Source organism: Lissotriton vulgaris, chromosome 4_1, assembly GCF_964263255.1.
Source record: "Lissotriton vulgaris chromosome 4_1, aLisVul1.2, whole genome shotgun sequence".
Taxonomy (NCBI): domain Eukaryota; kingdom Metazoa; phylum Chordata; class Amphibia; order Caudata; family Salamandridae; genus Lissotriton; species Lissotriton vulgaris.
In genome coordinates, this window is record NC_141691.1 from 2,017,367,206 (window position 1) to 2,017,383,954 (window position 16,749).

The window sequence follows — 16,749 nt, forward strand, 5'->3', positions numbered from 1 at the left end:
ATGAGGACTAAGTGCCTCTCTTCCTTGGTACCACCCAATATTAGAGTACTAACGTTCTATTTTTGCCTTCTGTGTGTTGGAAGATAGAAAAATAAAAGTGTGTTACACCTAGCCTGCAAGGTGTAACGTTTTGCTCATCTGAGCAGTATTGGTAAAATATAAGACCACCTGGCTGGAGCTGGTGTCTAAGAGTACCGCTGTTACTTGGGTGTACCGTATCTGATCCAACATGTGCCGGGGGACCTCTGACTCTAAAGAAAGACTACAACACACTGATAGGAGAAGACCATCATGCTGATGTTTTACATAAGGGAAGACCACCTTACTGATGTCTGGCCACAAGACAACCCTACCACAGTGAACCCTGACACCAGACTACTTTTTTTTTAAAGAGTTTTATATAGCGCTGGCTAGACCCGAAGATATCAGACCGCTTTACATGAGAATCAACACTAACAGAAAAAGTTAAACAATTACACAATACATCAAAAAATAGGCAAAACAATTTGGAGAGAGAAAGGAGAGAGAGAAGTAGTGGAGGGGGTGGTGAGAAAGGGAGGATAAGGGAAGAGACAATAAGGAGAGACTAATAGAAGTCTGGGTAGATGACGACCAAGGAGGGAATCCACAGCCCATCTCCCCTAGAGCTAAACCAGGTAGCTCCATCGTGCATCAGACAAAATAGCAAGAGAAGACCATGATACTGGTGTCTGACCATAGGTGCCACATTTACCTCTGACTTCAAAGGAAGACCACCTTAGTGAGACTGGCCATAGGAGTACAACATTGACCTCTGTCTCCAGAAGAAGACTTCCACACTTATGTCTGACCATAGGAGAAGAATGCCACAGAGCCATCTGACTCAAGAAGAAGACCTTCACACTATGTCTGGCATTAATAGAATACCACCGCAGCAACCACTGACTCTAGAAGAAAACCACTACACTGATGCTGTGCATAGGAGAACACTACAGCAATGACTGCAGACTCTAATATGAGGCTGTTGTACTGACCGCAGACAAAGACGGTCACAGGTAACCAATGGCACTTATCGCGCTACCACCCGTGATAACCAAGCTGGACTTCACACTCTATTTCCTAATTACAATTAGGTGGAATACCACAGCTCACACTGATGCAGCTGTTTACTCAAGGGCAGCTACATCTTGAATATAGGGAAAGCAAAGCAGAGGAGCCATGTCTGCACCCCATCTCACCTGCACATCCGCGGGGCGCGCTCGCTCGGCGTCGAGGTGAAGCTGCAGCCCCCTGATCTTCTCATCCAGCCGACACACCTCATCTTCCTTCCTCCACTGAAGGGTGTCGATCTGCGCCTCTAGGCGCACCAGCTGCTCCAGCTTCTGCTGCAGAGAGTTCTCTAGATGCTGCACCTTGGTCCGCAGGTCTTCGTTCTCCTGGGGATCAAAATGAGGAGGCAAAGCGCACCATGAGGGTTGCACCTGAGGGACCATACGTGCAGCACGCAGCAATGGTTTATCTTCATTTATATATTGCCATTTTCAGTGCAAGTTTCTAAATGTACACCCAATTAGTTATTTAACAACAGCTGTGTCTCAGCGTTTGCAAAAATGCGTAATTGTTTCAAACAATTTTGTGCAATTCCATGACAATTTTGCAAACTTATTCTTTCAGATTGCTATGGCAAAATACATTTTATTACTAAAGCCTCCATCTCAAATAGAAAGGACTTGTGCAACACCAACGGGAGCCTGGTTCGAGCAGGAAATATCTCTTGATGACAAAATGTTCTGAACAACCCGACTCCCGCAAGTGATGATAACGTGAAATTCCGTCATTACAATATTAGCCCACGTCGTGCGTACCTGTTTCTTGTTCAATAGGATGATATTTATGAGAGCTCTGCATCACTTTTGCACCATGTACAGTTGTACATGCCTGACACAGGTCTCTGAATCAGACTTATGAAACCATGCAAAGCCACCCTGCGTCACTTTGAGTACCCTTATAAATCTTGAGCAAGGCGTCACAGAGCACATTGCTAGATGGCTTTACTCTGCGGCCGGGAGGTGTTGCCTCCTAACTCCCCCTAATGATACACAGTCCTCTGTTGCTTCCAAACTAGGCCAGCGCTGTATATTGACAAAATATATACAAGTAGGCCTGGGCGAAATGTAAAGAATGCATAATTTTGGGAATTTCCTTTTACCTTTATTAGTTGAATTTCGTGAAATTTCACCATATGATAATTACACAAAATTAAATGAAGTGAATTTCACACACCCCTACATGCAATGTATTGCCATGTCATTTTTTGAGGGCTTCCACTAAACTATTTTACACAACAGACCACTGTCCTTATTCTGTTTCTTTTGCGTACGGTAGGTACTATGTACTCACCTACCTCTGGCAACATCTTATTGCCAATCTTAGGGGCATATTAGCAAGAACCTCATTAAAATTATTGCGTGTTAGCGGCAGGAAACTGCTGCTAAAACAGCGATAATGGGCTTGCTAATATGCGTTATAGAATTCCAATAGAAGCCCAGGTTAGATGTGCAGGACATCTAACCTGGGTTTCTATTGGAATTCTATAACGCATATTAGCAAGCCCAATATCTCCGTTTTAGCAGCAGTTTCCGGCGATAATTTTAATGAGGTTCTTGCTGATATGCCCCATAGTTCTTTGGGCAAGGTCTCTTGCATCCTTTTCATTATCTCTCCATATAATAGATTCATATTTCACCAAGAGAGACTTCTGCTGTTACTGACAATCTGGGTGGCCTTGTGCAAACTCTCATAATTGGCTCAACAAAATAGAGATGACAAGAGAGGCAAAAAAGCAAGGCCAAAATGGCAGAAGATGTTACCTTTACAAGCAGGGCAGAGGGCTGCGCAGAGACAGTGGCCAGCTGCTCCAGAAGCCCCTGGGTCACACCCAGGCTCTGCTTCAACCCCTCGTTCTCCACCGTCAGGTTCTGGATCCGCTTTTCGGAATCAGTCACTCCCTGGAGCAAGCAGGAAGACATGGAAAGGTCAGCAGCTAAATTAAGCCATGTTGGCTAACGCCGCGCTCCGCCACTTCTTTGTACATGTGCCCCACTGTGTTTTTACAGCCCCTTACGTTTCTTTTCTGTATCCTACTTGGGGTCCTGGCATTTGAGATTTCTCAATACAGGGTTAAGATCTCTGTCCCCTTCTCTTTATATATCTATACCTATTTTTCCTTATCCATTGAATTGTTTTTTTTGTTTTTTTTTCTTTTTTTAAATTGTTGGCCTGGGGTGAAAAGGGAAATGCAGAGTGGCACACACCAAAATATAGAAACGAAATCAGGTTGGCCAAACCTCTCACACCTGTTATGGGATAACGGGAGAGGTCAGCAGAGATGCTACCAAGTAGTCCGTACATGTCAGCAGCATCACCAAGCCCTCCACGCGACCGCATCAGGAGAGACTCAGGGGCCACCATCTTGCATTGAGAGATTAAGGAGTGTGCTGTCTGATAACTTCATGCAAAAGAACAGATCAGGCATGTCTGAAGAGCACCCATTTTTAAGTTTATGAAATGCCTTTTAGGACACGAGAATACATAGCAGTGACAGCATCAGGAGCCAGTTAGTGGTATTGGCTGTGTTAGCTGCCCCATCACTAACGGAGAGGGATGGCTTTCTTCAAAAGTATAAATATATTTTATAGCAAGAGTGCAGAGCCCAGAACAAAGCACAGGCTTGAGTAATAAGGCCTCCTCTCTCCCCTTACTCCATCCTTGGACCAATGCACCCACATGACTGAGGGGTTTCACAAAAGGGCCTCCATGAAGTCTTCAGATGGTCAGATGGGGCACAGGTGTGCCGAACAGCACAGCAGAAACAGACCCACCACAACTATAGTTAAGTGTAAATGTGTATGCATCGTGCGCTGGCCGCCACCACGCTAGACCTAAACAGAGGCATGAACTGGCAGAACAAGTCCTGGAAATCCTGCCTGCCCTTCTCCATTGGAATGCCAAGCAACCTGCTGTGCCCCCTTCCTGCCCAGGGCAATAGAAAGACACTTTTTCTGGCAAAATTGTTATATGGATTAAATGCTCACTGCTAACACTGCCTGTAATGTGCAGGTTTGGAATCTGACATGGCTCACTGAAGCCTCCTTGCGTCTGAGGTCAGTAAAGAGAGTGCATTCACATTGAAAACAAATGTTATTTACAGTGCTTAGAAATGGTAGAAGCGAGTATGGATTAAAGCACTATATAGTGCCAGCTGATATTATTTCTAACTCTCCCATTTAGGTCCCTGCATCTATCAAACCACGTAAGTATGGAGGGAAATGACCATTAAAAGGACCGAATGGGCCAGGCAGGAGGGTTGAGGTAGGTAGTTTTGCCTGTGCTCTCTCTCCTAACAGCTGCAGTCAGATGTTTTTTCCTTTTTTTCTTGGTCCCTCACAAGGTCCTGGCACGTGAGATCCCTCGGCACAGGGACAAGAGCTCTCCTGTTGTCACATGCTCAGGCCTCTTGCTTCTCAATGACCCTCGTGTGAAAAGGACAATTCAAAATTCAGCTCATAATTGAGGGCCTTATGTAGTTTGGAGACAGGATTCACTGCCACAGACATGGAAGATGTCTTTATTACAAGTGCATTATAACTTATGGCACTTGTAATAGTCCACGTTTGGAAGGTGTATCCCATCCAGCAAACTTTAAATAGGATTTAATTGACCCTGCTGGTGGGTTCTGCAAGCTTGATTGGTCTCAAAGAACTGCAGTGCCTTATTCTGCAGCAGCAGCATTATCCACACGCTGAAAGCAGTGCCAGCATTTTCTCACTGCCTTCATATATCCATCTCAAAGACAACCTGCAACATAGACAAGAAATTGCTGCAGACACTGGACTTACTAGGCAAATAGCCCAGGGACTGTATGGAACATCTTGAGCAAGCAAACACTCCAGATACGGTGTGGAACATCATCAGCAAGCAAACACTCCAAATGCTGTGTGGAACATCACGAGCAAGCAAACACTTTAGATACTGTCTGGAGATCACCAGCAAGCAAACACTCCAGATACTGTGTGCAGTATTATGAGTAAGCAAACACTCCAGATACTGCGTGGAGCATCACCAGCAAGCAAACACTCCAGATTCTGTGTGGAACATCACGAGCAAGCAAACACTCCAGATTCTGTGTGGAACATCACGAGCAAGCAAACACTCCAGGTACTGTGTGGAGCATCACCAGCAAGCAAACACTCCAGATTCTGTGTGGAACATCACGAGCAAGCAAACACTCCAGATACTGTGTGTAGCATCACCAGCAAGCAAACACTCCAGATACTGTGTTGAGCATCACCAGCAAGCAAACACTCCAGATACTGTGTGTAGCATCACCAGCAAGCAAATACTCCAGATGCTGTGTGGAACAACACAAGCAAGCAAACACTCCAGATACTTTGTGTAGCATCACCAGCAAGCAAACCCTCCAGATCCTGTGTGGAACATCACCAGCAAGCAAACACTCCAGATGCTGTGTGGAACATCACGAGCAAGCAAATACTCCAGATGCTGTGTGGAGCATCACCAGCAAGCAAACACTCCAGATGCTGTGTGGAGCATCACCAGCAAGCAAACACTCCAGATGCTGTGTGGAGCATCACCAGCAAGCAAACACTCCAGATGCTGTGTGGAACATCGTAAGCAAGCAAACACTCCAGATACTGTGTGGAGCATCACCAGCAAGCAAACACTCCAGATGCTGTGTGAAGCACCACCAGTAAGCAAACACTCCAGATACTGTGTGGAACATCACGAGCAGGCAAACACTTCAGATACTGTGTGGAGCATCACCAGCAAGCAAACACTCCAGATGCTGTGTGAAGCACCACCAGTAAGCAAACACTCCAGATACTGTGTGGAACATCACGAGCAGGCAAACACTTCAGATACTGTGTGGAGCATCACCAGCAAGCAAACACTCCAGATGCTGTGTGGAACATCACGAGCAGGCAAACACTTCAGATACTGTGTGGAGCATCACCAGCAAGCAAACACTCCAGATGCTGTGTGGAACATCACGAGCAGGCAAACACTCTAGATACTGTGTGGAACATCACCAACAATCAAACACTCCAGATACTGTGTGGAGCATCACAAGCATGCAAACGCTCCAGACGCTGTGTCAAGCATCATGAGCAAGCAAACACTTCAGATACTGTGTGTAACATCACCAGCAAGCAAACACTCCAGATACTGTGTGGAGCATCACCAGCAAGCAAACACTCCAGATACTGTGTGTAACATCACCAGCAAGCAAACACTCCAGATACTGTGTGGAGCATCATGAGCAAGCAAACACTCCATATACTGTGTGTAACATCACCAGCAAGCAAACACTCCAGATGCTGTGTGTAACATCACCAGCAAGCAAACACTCCAGATACTGTGTGGAGCATCATGAGCAAGCAAACACTCCATATACTGTGTGTAACATCACCAGCAAGCAAACACTCCAGATGCTGTGTGGAGCATCATGAGCAAGCAAACACTCCAGATGCTATTTGGAACATCAACAGCAAGCAAACACTCCAGATACTGTGTGGAGCATCACGAGCAAGCAAATACTCCAGATAAGGTGTGGAACATCACTAGCAAGCAAACACTCCAGATGCTGTGTGGAGCATCACCAGCAAGCAAACACTCCAGATACTGTGTGGAGCATCACCAGCAAGCAAACACTCCAGATACTGTGAGGAACATCACGAGCAAGCAAACATTCCAGATACTGTGTGGAACATCACCAACCAGCAAACACTCCAGATACTGTGTGAAGCATCACCAGCAAGCAAACACTCCAGATACTGTGTGGAGCATCACGAGTAAGCAAACACTCTATGGAGCATCACGAGAAAGCAAACACTCCAGATGCTGTGTGGAACATCACCAGCAAGCAAACACTCCAGATGCTGTGTGAAACATCACCATTAAGCAAACACTCCAGATACTGTGTGGAGCATCACGAGCATGCAAACGCTCCAGACGCTGTGTGGAGCATCATGAGCAAGCAAGCACTCCAGATACTCTGTGTAACATCACCAGCAAGCAAACACTCCCGATACTGTGTGGAGCATCGCCAGCAAGCAAACACTCCAGACGCTGTGTGGAACATCACGAGCAAGCAACACTCCAGATACTGTGTGGAGCATCATGAGCAAGCAAACACTCCAGACGCTGTGTGGAGCATCATGAGCAAGCAAACACTCCAGATACTGTGTGGAACATCACCAGCAAGCAAACACTCCAGATACTGTGTGGAGCGTCACCAGCAAGCAAAACACGAGCAAGCCAACACTCCAGGTACTGTGTGGAACATCATCAGCAAGCACACAATCATCCCAGAAACTGTATGGAACCAGCAACCATGTATCCCAGGGACAATTGGTGTGAAAACCAACAAACAAGCACAAGGTCTGGCATGTGCGAGCAACCTCTCATAACTGTGGGGGGGTCAAAGCAAACATGTAAACCTCAAACAATGGGAGAATAAGAGTCACAAAAAGAAGCAAACATTTCCAGAACTATGAGGATTAACATCCGCTAGCAAGCATCTTGGTGGCTTTGGGAATCACTTTCAGAAAGAAATCAACCATGGGATTGTTGGGTTCATTATCACCAAGCAACCACCCTTATGACTATGGGGAGTAATACCAGAACCCTAGGATTGTGGACCGCATTTTCAGCATGCAAGCTACCTTGGGGCTGAAAGGACCATTATGAGTCAAGAAGGAGACCTGAGAGCATGGGGATCCTTGTTTTTGAGAAAGTAATCCCACAAAAAGCAATGATAATAGTATGTAAACAGGCACTGACAAATACAACTGGTCTGGGTTTGACGTACACACATCATTTGTGTCTCCAAGCTTCATCACATTAAAGCTACACTTATTCGCTCCACCAATGCTTGTTTGTTTTACATAGTTGCACCCTAATGCATGTGTAAATGTAAACATATATATGTCCAGGTATGTGTGCCTTGAACATGATTCCTCCGTAAAATATTAAAGAGGTCTACTGCATTGAAAAAAATCCAAAAACATATTATTCAATGCATGTATGAGGTACCGAACAGAATGTGTAAAAATTCTGCGTGCTTCTGAAATGCAAAATAGTCCCAGTGGCACTATAATGCAAGCATTCTATATGAGGAGGGATGATACAGCAAATAACCAATAGCATGAGATGAGAGAGAATTACTACTCTGAAAGGGGCCAATGCCCACTCTATATATATTTTAACGAATTGGTAACAAGAGCCTTGCAGGCATCAGCACTGTGACGTCAAACCTAGCAAGTGGCGATGTGGGTCACGAACAACAAGAAATCAGTCCATGGACTTTGAGAATTACCCTCTGCATGTAAGCAACCCAGCACCTGTTGGGGTTATTATCGCAAGCAAGCACACAATGGAGAGTGAGGATTGAAACAAACTAGCAGCCACAGGACTATCGTGATCATTATCAGTAATTAAGCATATTGAGAGTGTGAGGAAGCCTATTCAGCAAACGAAACAGTATGTCTGGGATGTGGAGATTAGTATCCGGAAGCACGCACCCCAGGAATAATCTGCATCACAGTAAGCAAGCAACCTGAGGACTGTGGAGATCATCATCAGCAAGCAAGCACCACAGGAATAGTCTCCATCACAGTAAGTAAGCAACCGAAGTACTGAGGAGATTATTGTCCGCAAGCACGCACCCCAGGAATAATCTACATCACAGTAAGCAAGCGCCCTGAGGACTGTGGAGATCATTATCAGCAAGCAAGCACCACAGGAATAGTCTCCATCACAGTAAGTAAGCAACCAAAGGACTGAGGAGATTATTGTCAGCAAGCACGCACCCCAGAAATAATCTGCATCACAGCAAGCAAGTGCCCTGAGGACTGTGGAGATCATTGTCAGCAGGCAAGCACCCCAGTAATAATCTGCTCACAGTAAGCAAGCAACCTGAGGACTGTGGAGATCATTATCAGCCAGCAAGCACCACAGGAATAGTCTCCATCACAGTAAATAAGCAACCGAAGGATTGGCGAGATTATTGTCAGCAAGCACGAGTCCCAGGAATAATCTGCATCACAGAAAGCAAGCACCCTCAGACTGTGGAGATCATTGTCAGCAGGCAAGCACCCCAGTAATAATCTGCTCACAGTAAGCAAGCAACCTGAAGACTGTAGAGATCATTATCAGCAGGCAAGCACCACAGGAATAGTCTCCATCACAGTAAGTAAGCAACTGAAGGACCGAGGAGATCATTGTCAGCAGGCAAGCACCCCAGGAATAATCTGCATCACAGTAAGCAAGCAACCTGAGGACTGTGGAGATCATCATCAGCAAGCAAGCACCACAGGAATAGTCTCCATCACAGTAAGCAAGCACCCTGAGGACTGTGGAGATCATCATCAGCACGCAAGCACCACAGGATTAGTCTCCATCACAGTAAGCAAGCACCCTGAGGACTGTGGAGATCATCATCAGCAAGCAAGCACGACAGGAATAGTCTCCATCACAGTAAGCAAGCACCCTGAGGACTGTGGAGATCATTGTCAGCAGGCAATCACCCCAGGAACAATCTGCATCACAGGAAGCAAGCACCCTGAGGACATTGGAGATCATTGTCAGCAAGCAAGCACCCCATGAATAGTCTCCATCACAGTAAGCAAGCACCCTGAGGACTTTGGAGATTATTGTCTGCAAGCACGCACCCCAGGAATAATCTGCATCACAGTAAACAAGCAACCTGGGGACTGTGAAGCTCATCATCAGCAAGCAAGCACCACAGGAATAGTCTCCACCACAGTACGCAAGCAACATGAGGACTGAGGAGATCATTATCAGCAAGCAAGCACCACAGGAATTGTCTCCATCACAGTAAGTAAGCAACCGAAGGACTGAGGAGATTATTGTCAGCAGGTAAGCACCCCAAGAACAATCAGGATCACAGTAAGTAAGCAATCGAGGTCTATGGAGATTATTATCAGCAGGCGAGCAACCCAAGAACAGTCAGGATCACAGTAAGCAAGCAACCTGAGGTCTATGGAGATCATTGTCAGCAAGCAAGCACCCCAAGAACAGGCTGCAACCTGAGGTCTATGGAGATCATTGTCAGCAGGCAAGCACGCCAGGAATAATCTGCATCACAGTAAGCAAGCACCTTGAGGACTGTGGAGATCATTTTCAGCAGGCAAGCACCCCATGAATAATCTGCATCACAGTAAGCAAGCACCCTGAGGACTGTGGAGATTATTGTCTGCAAGCACGCACCCCAGGAATAATCTGCATCACCGTAAGCAAGCACCCTGAGGACTGTGGAGATCATTATCAGCAAGCAAGCACCACAGGAATAATCTGCATCACAGTACGCAAGCACCCTGAGGACTGTGGAGATCATTATCAGCAAGCAAGCACCACAGGAATAGTCTCCATCACAGTAAACAAGCAACATGGGGACTGTGGAGATCATTATCAGCAAGCAATCACCACAGGAATAGTCTCCATCACAGTAAGCAAGCAACATGAGGACTGTGGAGATCATCATCCGCAAGCAAGCACCACAGGCATAGTCTCCGTCACAGTAAGTAAGCAACCGAAGGACTGAGGAGATTATTGTCAGCAGGCAAGCACCCCAAGAACAATCAGAATCACAGTAAGTAAGCAACCGAGGTCTATGGAGAGTATTATCAGCAGGCAAGCAACCCAAGAAAAGTCAGGATCACAGTAAGCAAGCAAGCTGAGATCTATGGAGTTCATTGTCAGCAAGCAAGCACCCCAAGAACAGTCAGAAACACAGTAAGCAAGCAACCTGAGGACTATGGAGATCATTGTTAGCAGGTAACCCCCCAGGAACAACCTGAGGACTGAGGAGATCATAATCAGCAAGCTAGCACCCCTATGAATAGTCTCCATCATAGTAAGAAAGCACCCTGAGGACTGGAGATCATTGTCAGCAGGCAAGCACCCATGAATAGTCTCCATCACAGTAAGCAAGCACCCTGAGGACTCTGGGGTTCTTTGTCAGCAAGCGAGCACCACAGGAATAGTCTCCAGCACAGTAAGCAAGCAACATGAGGACTGTGGAGATCATTGTCAGCAAGCAAGAAACACCAAAGGAATTGTCTCCATCACAGTAAGCAAGCAACATGGGGACTGTAGAGATCATTATCAGCAAGCAATCACCACAGGAATAGTCTCCATCACAGTAAGCAAGCAACATGAGGACTGTGGAGATCATCATCCGCAAGCAAGCACCACAGGAATAGTCTCCATCACAGTAAGTAAGCAACCGAAGGACTGAGGAGATTATTGTCAGCAGGCAAGCACCCCAAGAACAATCAGAATCACAGTAAGTAAACAACCGAGGTCTATGGAGAGTATTATCAGCAGGCAAGCAACCCAAGAAAAGTCAGGATCACAGTAAGCAAGCAACCTGAGGTCTATGGAGTTCATTGTCAGCAAGCAAGCACCCCAAGAACAGTCAGGATCACAGTAAACAAGCAACCTGAGGACTATGAAGATCATTGTGAGCAGTTAACCTCCCCAGGAACAACCTGAGGACTGTGGAGATCATTATCAGCAAGCTAGCACCCCATGAAGAGTCTCCATCACAGTAAGAAAGCACCCTGAGGACTGTGGAGATCATTGTCAGCAGGCAAGCACACCATGAATAGTCTCCATCACAGTAAGCAAGCACCCTGAGGACTGGAGATCATTGTCAGCAGGCAAGCACCCCATGAATAGTCTCCATCACAGTAAACAAGCACCCTGAGGACTGTGGAGATCATTGTTAGCAGTTAACCTCCCCAGGAACAACCTGAGGACTGTGGAGATCATTATCGGCAAGCTAGCACCCCATGAATAGTCTCCATCACAGTAAGAAAGCACCCTGAGGACTGGAGATCATTGTCAGCAGGCAAGCACCCCATGAATAGTCTCCATCACAATAAGCAAGCACCCTGAGGACTGTGGAGATCTTTGTCAGCAAGCAAGCACCACAGGAATAGTCTCCAGCACAGTAAGCAAGCAACATGAGGACTGTGGAGATCATTGTCAGCAAGCAAGAAACACCAAAGGAATTGTCTCCATCACAGTAAGCAAGCAACATGAGGACTGTGGAGATCATTATCAGCAAGCAATCACCACTGGAATAGTCTCCATCACAGTAAGCAAGCAACATGAGGACTGTGGAGATCATCATCCGCAAGCAAGCACCACAGGAATAGTCTCCATCACAGTAAGTAAGCAACCGAAGGACTGAGGAGATTATTGTCAGCAGGCAAGCACCCCAAGAACAATCAGAATCACAGTAAGTAAGCAACCGAGGTCTATGGAGAGTATTATCAGCAGGCAAGCAACCCAAGAAAAGTCAGGATCACAGTAAGCAAGCGACCTGAGGTCTATGGAGTTCATTGTCAGCAAGCAAGCACCCCAAGAACAGTCAGGATCACAGTAAGCAAGCAACCTGAGGACTATGGAGATCATTGTTAGCAGTTAACCTCCCCAGGAACAACCTGAGGACTGTGGAGATCATTATCAGCAAGCTAGCACCCCATGAATAGTCTCCATCACAGTAACAAAGCCCCCTGAGGACTGTGGAGATCATTGTCAGCAGGCAAGCACCCCATGAATAGTCTCCATCACAGTACGCAAGCACCCTGAGGACTGGAGATCATTGTCAGCAGGCAAGCACCCCATGAATAGTCTCCATCACAGTAAACAAGCACCCTGAGGACTGTGGAGATCATTGTTAGCAGTTAACCTCCCCAGGAACAACCTGAGGACTGTGGAGATCATTATCAGCAAGCTAGCACCCCATGAATAGTCTCCATCACAGTAAGAAAGCACCCTGAGGACTGGAGATCATTGTCAGCAGGCAAGCACCCCATGAATAGTCTCGATCACAGTAAGCAAGCACCCTGAGGACTGTGGGGATCTTTGTCAGCAAGCAATCACCCAAGGAATAGTCTCCAGCACAGTAAGCAAGCAACATGAGGACTGTGGAGATCATTGTCAGCAGGCAAGCACCACAGGAATAGTCTCCATCATAGTAAGCAAACAAGCAAGGTCTAGGGAGATCATTGTCAGCAAGCACCCCAAGCACAGTCTGGATGACAGCGAAAAATCTGCCTGTGACCATGGAGATCGTTATTAACACTGGGACTGTGGGGATCATTATGAGCAAGCAAACAACTAGCAAGCAGCTAGGATCAAAGCAAATGAACAAGGTTTTATGTCTGTGTCAATCAACAAGCACGTGCTATTAGCATGCAAGTAACCTCCAGATTATGAAGACAATCTATCAAGCAAGCAGATTTATGCCTATTGGAATAGTGAGTGTAATACTACCACGTTTGGTTTAGTCCATTCATCCCAAATGTACAAGATAAATACAAACCCATTTTGGGGACTATAAGAAATAAGTGAAAACAACACCTGACATATATTTTGCTCTTAATATGGCTCATCAGAGGAGTGTTTTTTCAGCACAAACACGGTACTTAATGTCTTGATGCCAGAACACACCCATGTGAGCAGGAAAAATAGAATATTATTAGTGGGAAGATTCACTTCACTTGAATGCTGCCCCTAAAAGGCCTAATATCCAGAGGTTCCTCTTTCTGTTCTGAAAAACGAATTAGAAGATTGGAATGTTGAGAGCTCCATGGGCGACAATGGGGTCGCTCCGGGCCAATAATGGCTGACACAGGCCTCCTGCACCAACCTTCCTATGTTTGTCTTTCTGTGTCTCCCTTTTTATTTTAGAACATACTTCTGTCAGTGGGTGAAATGTTCTGATGGCCTTATAGCCATGTTTGCCTTGTCCTATACTGGATGCTAAAGTACCAGTGCCTCTCCTGAAACTCAGGCCTATAACTAGGGTTCAGAGCATTTAATAATCAGTATAGTCCTCAGCGTGAGGCTGCAATGCTATATGTTAACAGTTGGAGTGTCTGTGCGAAGAAATTCAATAAGTCGAGGTTTTCCTGAAACCACCTGGGGTAGATCGAGTATTATGGGAATGGGACCAACCATCTCTGCCCTCAGCTGCGTCAGCTCGTCCTCGCGCTCCTGGATCTTCCTTTTCAGCTCTTGAACCTGTAGGATTGAACGAGAAGCAGGAAAGCAAAGTCAGGAAAACGTTCATACAGGAGTGGAGATCAAAATTGGCTCAAGAACTAAGTGGGATTCATCTGCACGGAACACAATATAATGCCCTGTGAAGTGGTTACTCTGTCAAAAATGTGCAAATCTCTCTGTAGTGTCAAACTGAAGCAAGTCTCAGAGAACGGTGAAAGTCAGAGGCGTTTTAAGGCATGGGAAAAGTGGGCTCCGGCCCCGGGCCACAACCTTTCAGGGGCCCCGCTGATGGAGCCAGCACTGTTCTGCAAATAATCTTTAGTCGATGACCTCGAATAATTCTTAAACAGATTGTTTAAAATGATGTTTTCCTTTAATTTATGTTTTAATGTAGGTGACGTGGGAGTCTATTATAGACATTTTGCAGAGAAATGTGCTTTTCATTCAACATACATAAAAAAGTTTCCTTTAGATCAAACGGGACCTTACATGTGTGAAATGGGAGGGGGGTCACAGAGATTATTTGCAGTAATGTTAGTGAGCTGCTGCTGTGTTACAATACTGAAAACACCCGTCACTGTCCCCGAATATCAGATGTAAACACTTTTAGAATTTGGACGAGTGTGCCTGTAAACCGGCCACAGAGGGCTTGATATAACTGAAATTGGATCATAAATGTACCGAACAGGGGCCCTCAAAATAGGTTTGGCCCAAAGGCCCCCAAAATCCTTAAGATGTCCCTGGTAAAAGTGGGAACCTTATATCCACCAACACCCCAGATGTCTGTCTTTGCCCATGCTTAATGGTAGTTGATTCTAGGACCACACAGAACACGACGCAATAATCGACCAATCAGAGCACAAGACTTCTAAACAGAACCGTGGTAAGGGTAGAAAGACTTACGATGAATTAGAACGTTGGAACGTTGAGAGCTCCTTTTAAGACAATGACGTGGTTCGGGGCCAATAATGCCTGCTCAAACATTCCAACGCGTGTCTTTCTGTTCCCCCTTCTTTATTTTAGAACATTCTACCCTCAGTAGGTGGAATATTCTAATATCCTTATAGCCCTCCTCCCTTTGGATATAACTGTAGTTAAAGGGCGTATCCCTTGTTATATTTGGTGGGAGGCCGAGCTTTAACAATTGTTACACCCCTTGGCAACGCGCTTTAATGTTATTGTGAAATATTTCCGTGCAACGGTTGTTGTTAAAAAGAAAATGGCACACGCTTTACACTCTCTTTGTGAATCCACGCTGAGGATTCCCTGATGGGGTCCTTCCAGGCCAATGCACAACATCCTTTCACTACAGCACTACTCTGCATCCCCTTAGAGTACAAGAACGTACCTTCTATGCATTACATCGTTTACTCCCATCTCCTTGCTATGTCTTGGCCTGGATACCACAGCAGAGAAGGTCTACACAGCTCCTTCGTCCTGGCTGTAAGACCCCTGGGTGCCTCAAAGCATTGCCAGCCGTCCAGAGTGTACACATGGCCTGTCGCAGGGCACGGGGGAGGAGGGAGACTCGGGTCCCTTGATCCAATGTTTCATTCAGGCGCCGAGAGTATCTTTCCTCTTGTGTGCTGAGAGGGTATCAGACTCTCAGGGAGCTGCTTTATCCAGATGATCCAGTCACATCACAGACCAACAGCATGTACTACTCCTGGTCCCCTCTGGGGGACAGCAGAGCTCCTGTTTTCGCGTCAGACGACTCTGTGCCCCTGTATTGGGAACAGCAGCGCCTGCAAGTCCCAATCTTCCAGTACTTTGTGGTCAGCTTTTGAATATTTGTATCCATTGTTCATGAATATTTAACGAGGCAGCCAGTAACCAAAGCCAGGACCGTTGTGTGTGGGTCATGAATATTCAATGAGGCAGCCAGCAATCAACGTCAGGACGGTTCTAAGTGTCATTGCAGACTTCCGTGGTATGGGCTGGACAAAGAGTGCAGCAAAATAGAACGTACAGAAATACCCACAGATAATAATGTAACCTCTTAAACCTTTAAAAATCCAGCCAGACTCTCTTCCTGCTAAGCATAAGACTGGGTTAAGTCAGTATTCAGTCTCAAGGCTTCACACATATGGGTGCAAGGGTTTGGTGGTGGGACCAGGCGCAGGGCAATAGATTTTTTGGAGGTATCTGTTTTTGTGAAGTTTATATTTGAAGACAATAGTTTGGGGTTTTTATATTTGTGATTTATACTTTTTATACACTTTTTGGAGGTGACAGAGTAGGGCTTCACTGAAATATATATTCAGAATATGAATTCTGGAGGAGCCAGGCTACAATGCAGCGTATGCAGCCAGTGACGGGGGAATCAGTGAAGCCCCACGCAAGTGTATGAGGCCAGTAATGGATGAATGAGTGAAGCCCCACCCAAGTGTATGAGGCCAGTAATGGATGAATGAGTCATGCCCCACCCACGTGTATGAGGCCAGTAATGGCTGAATGAGTCATGCCCCACCCAAGTGTATGAGGCCAGTAATGGATGAATGAGTGAAGCCCCACCCAAGTGTATGAGGCCAGTAATGGGTGAATGAGTGAAGCCCCACCCAAGAGTATGAGACCAGTAATGGATGAATGAGTGAAGCCCCACACAAGAGTATGAGGCCAGTAATGGCTGAATGAGTCAGGCCCCACCCA

General features: G+C 46.1%; 1 protein-coding gene across 1 annotated transcript in view; it reads right to left on the minus strand.

Annotated features, from left to right (window-relative positions):
* The window catches only part of LOC147724890 (kinesin-like protein KIFC3), a 205,085-nt gene that overhangs the window by 58,152 nt on the left and 130,184 nt on the right, over positions 1-16,749 (minus strand). The window contains exons 6-8 of the mRNA XM_086966413.1: positions 14,053-14,118; positions 2,850-2,987; positions 1,218-1,415 (exon numbers count right to left, since the gene is read on the minus strand). Coding sequence (XP_086822539.1) covers positions 1,218-1,415; positions 2,850-2,987; positions 14,053-14,118 — 402 coding nt within the window. The remainder of the gene's footprint in view (positions 1-1,217; positions 1,416-2,849; positions 2,988-14,052; positions 14,119-16,749) is intronic.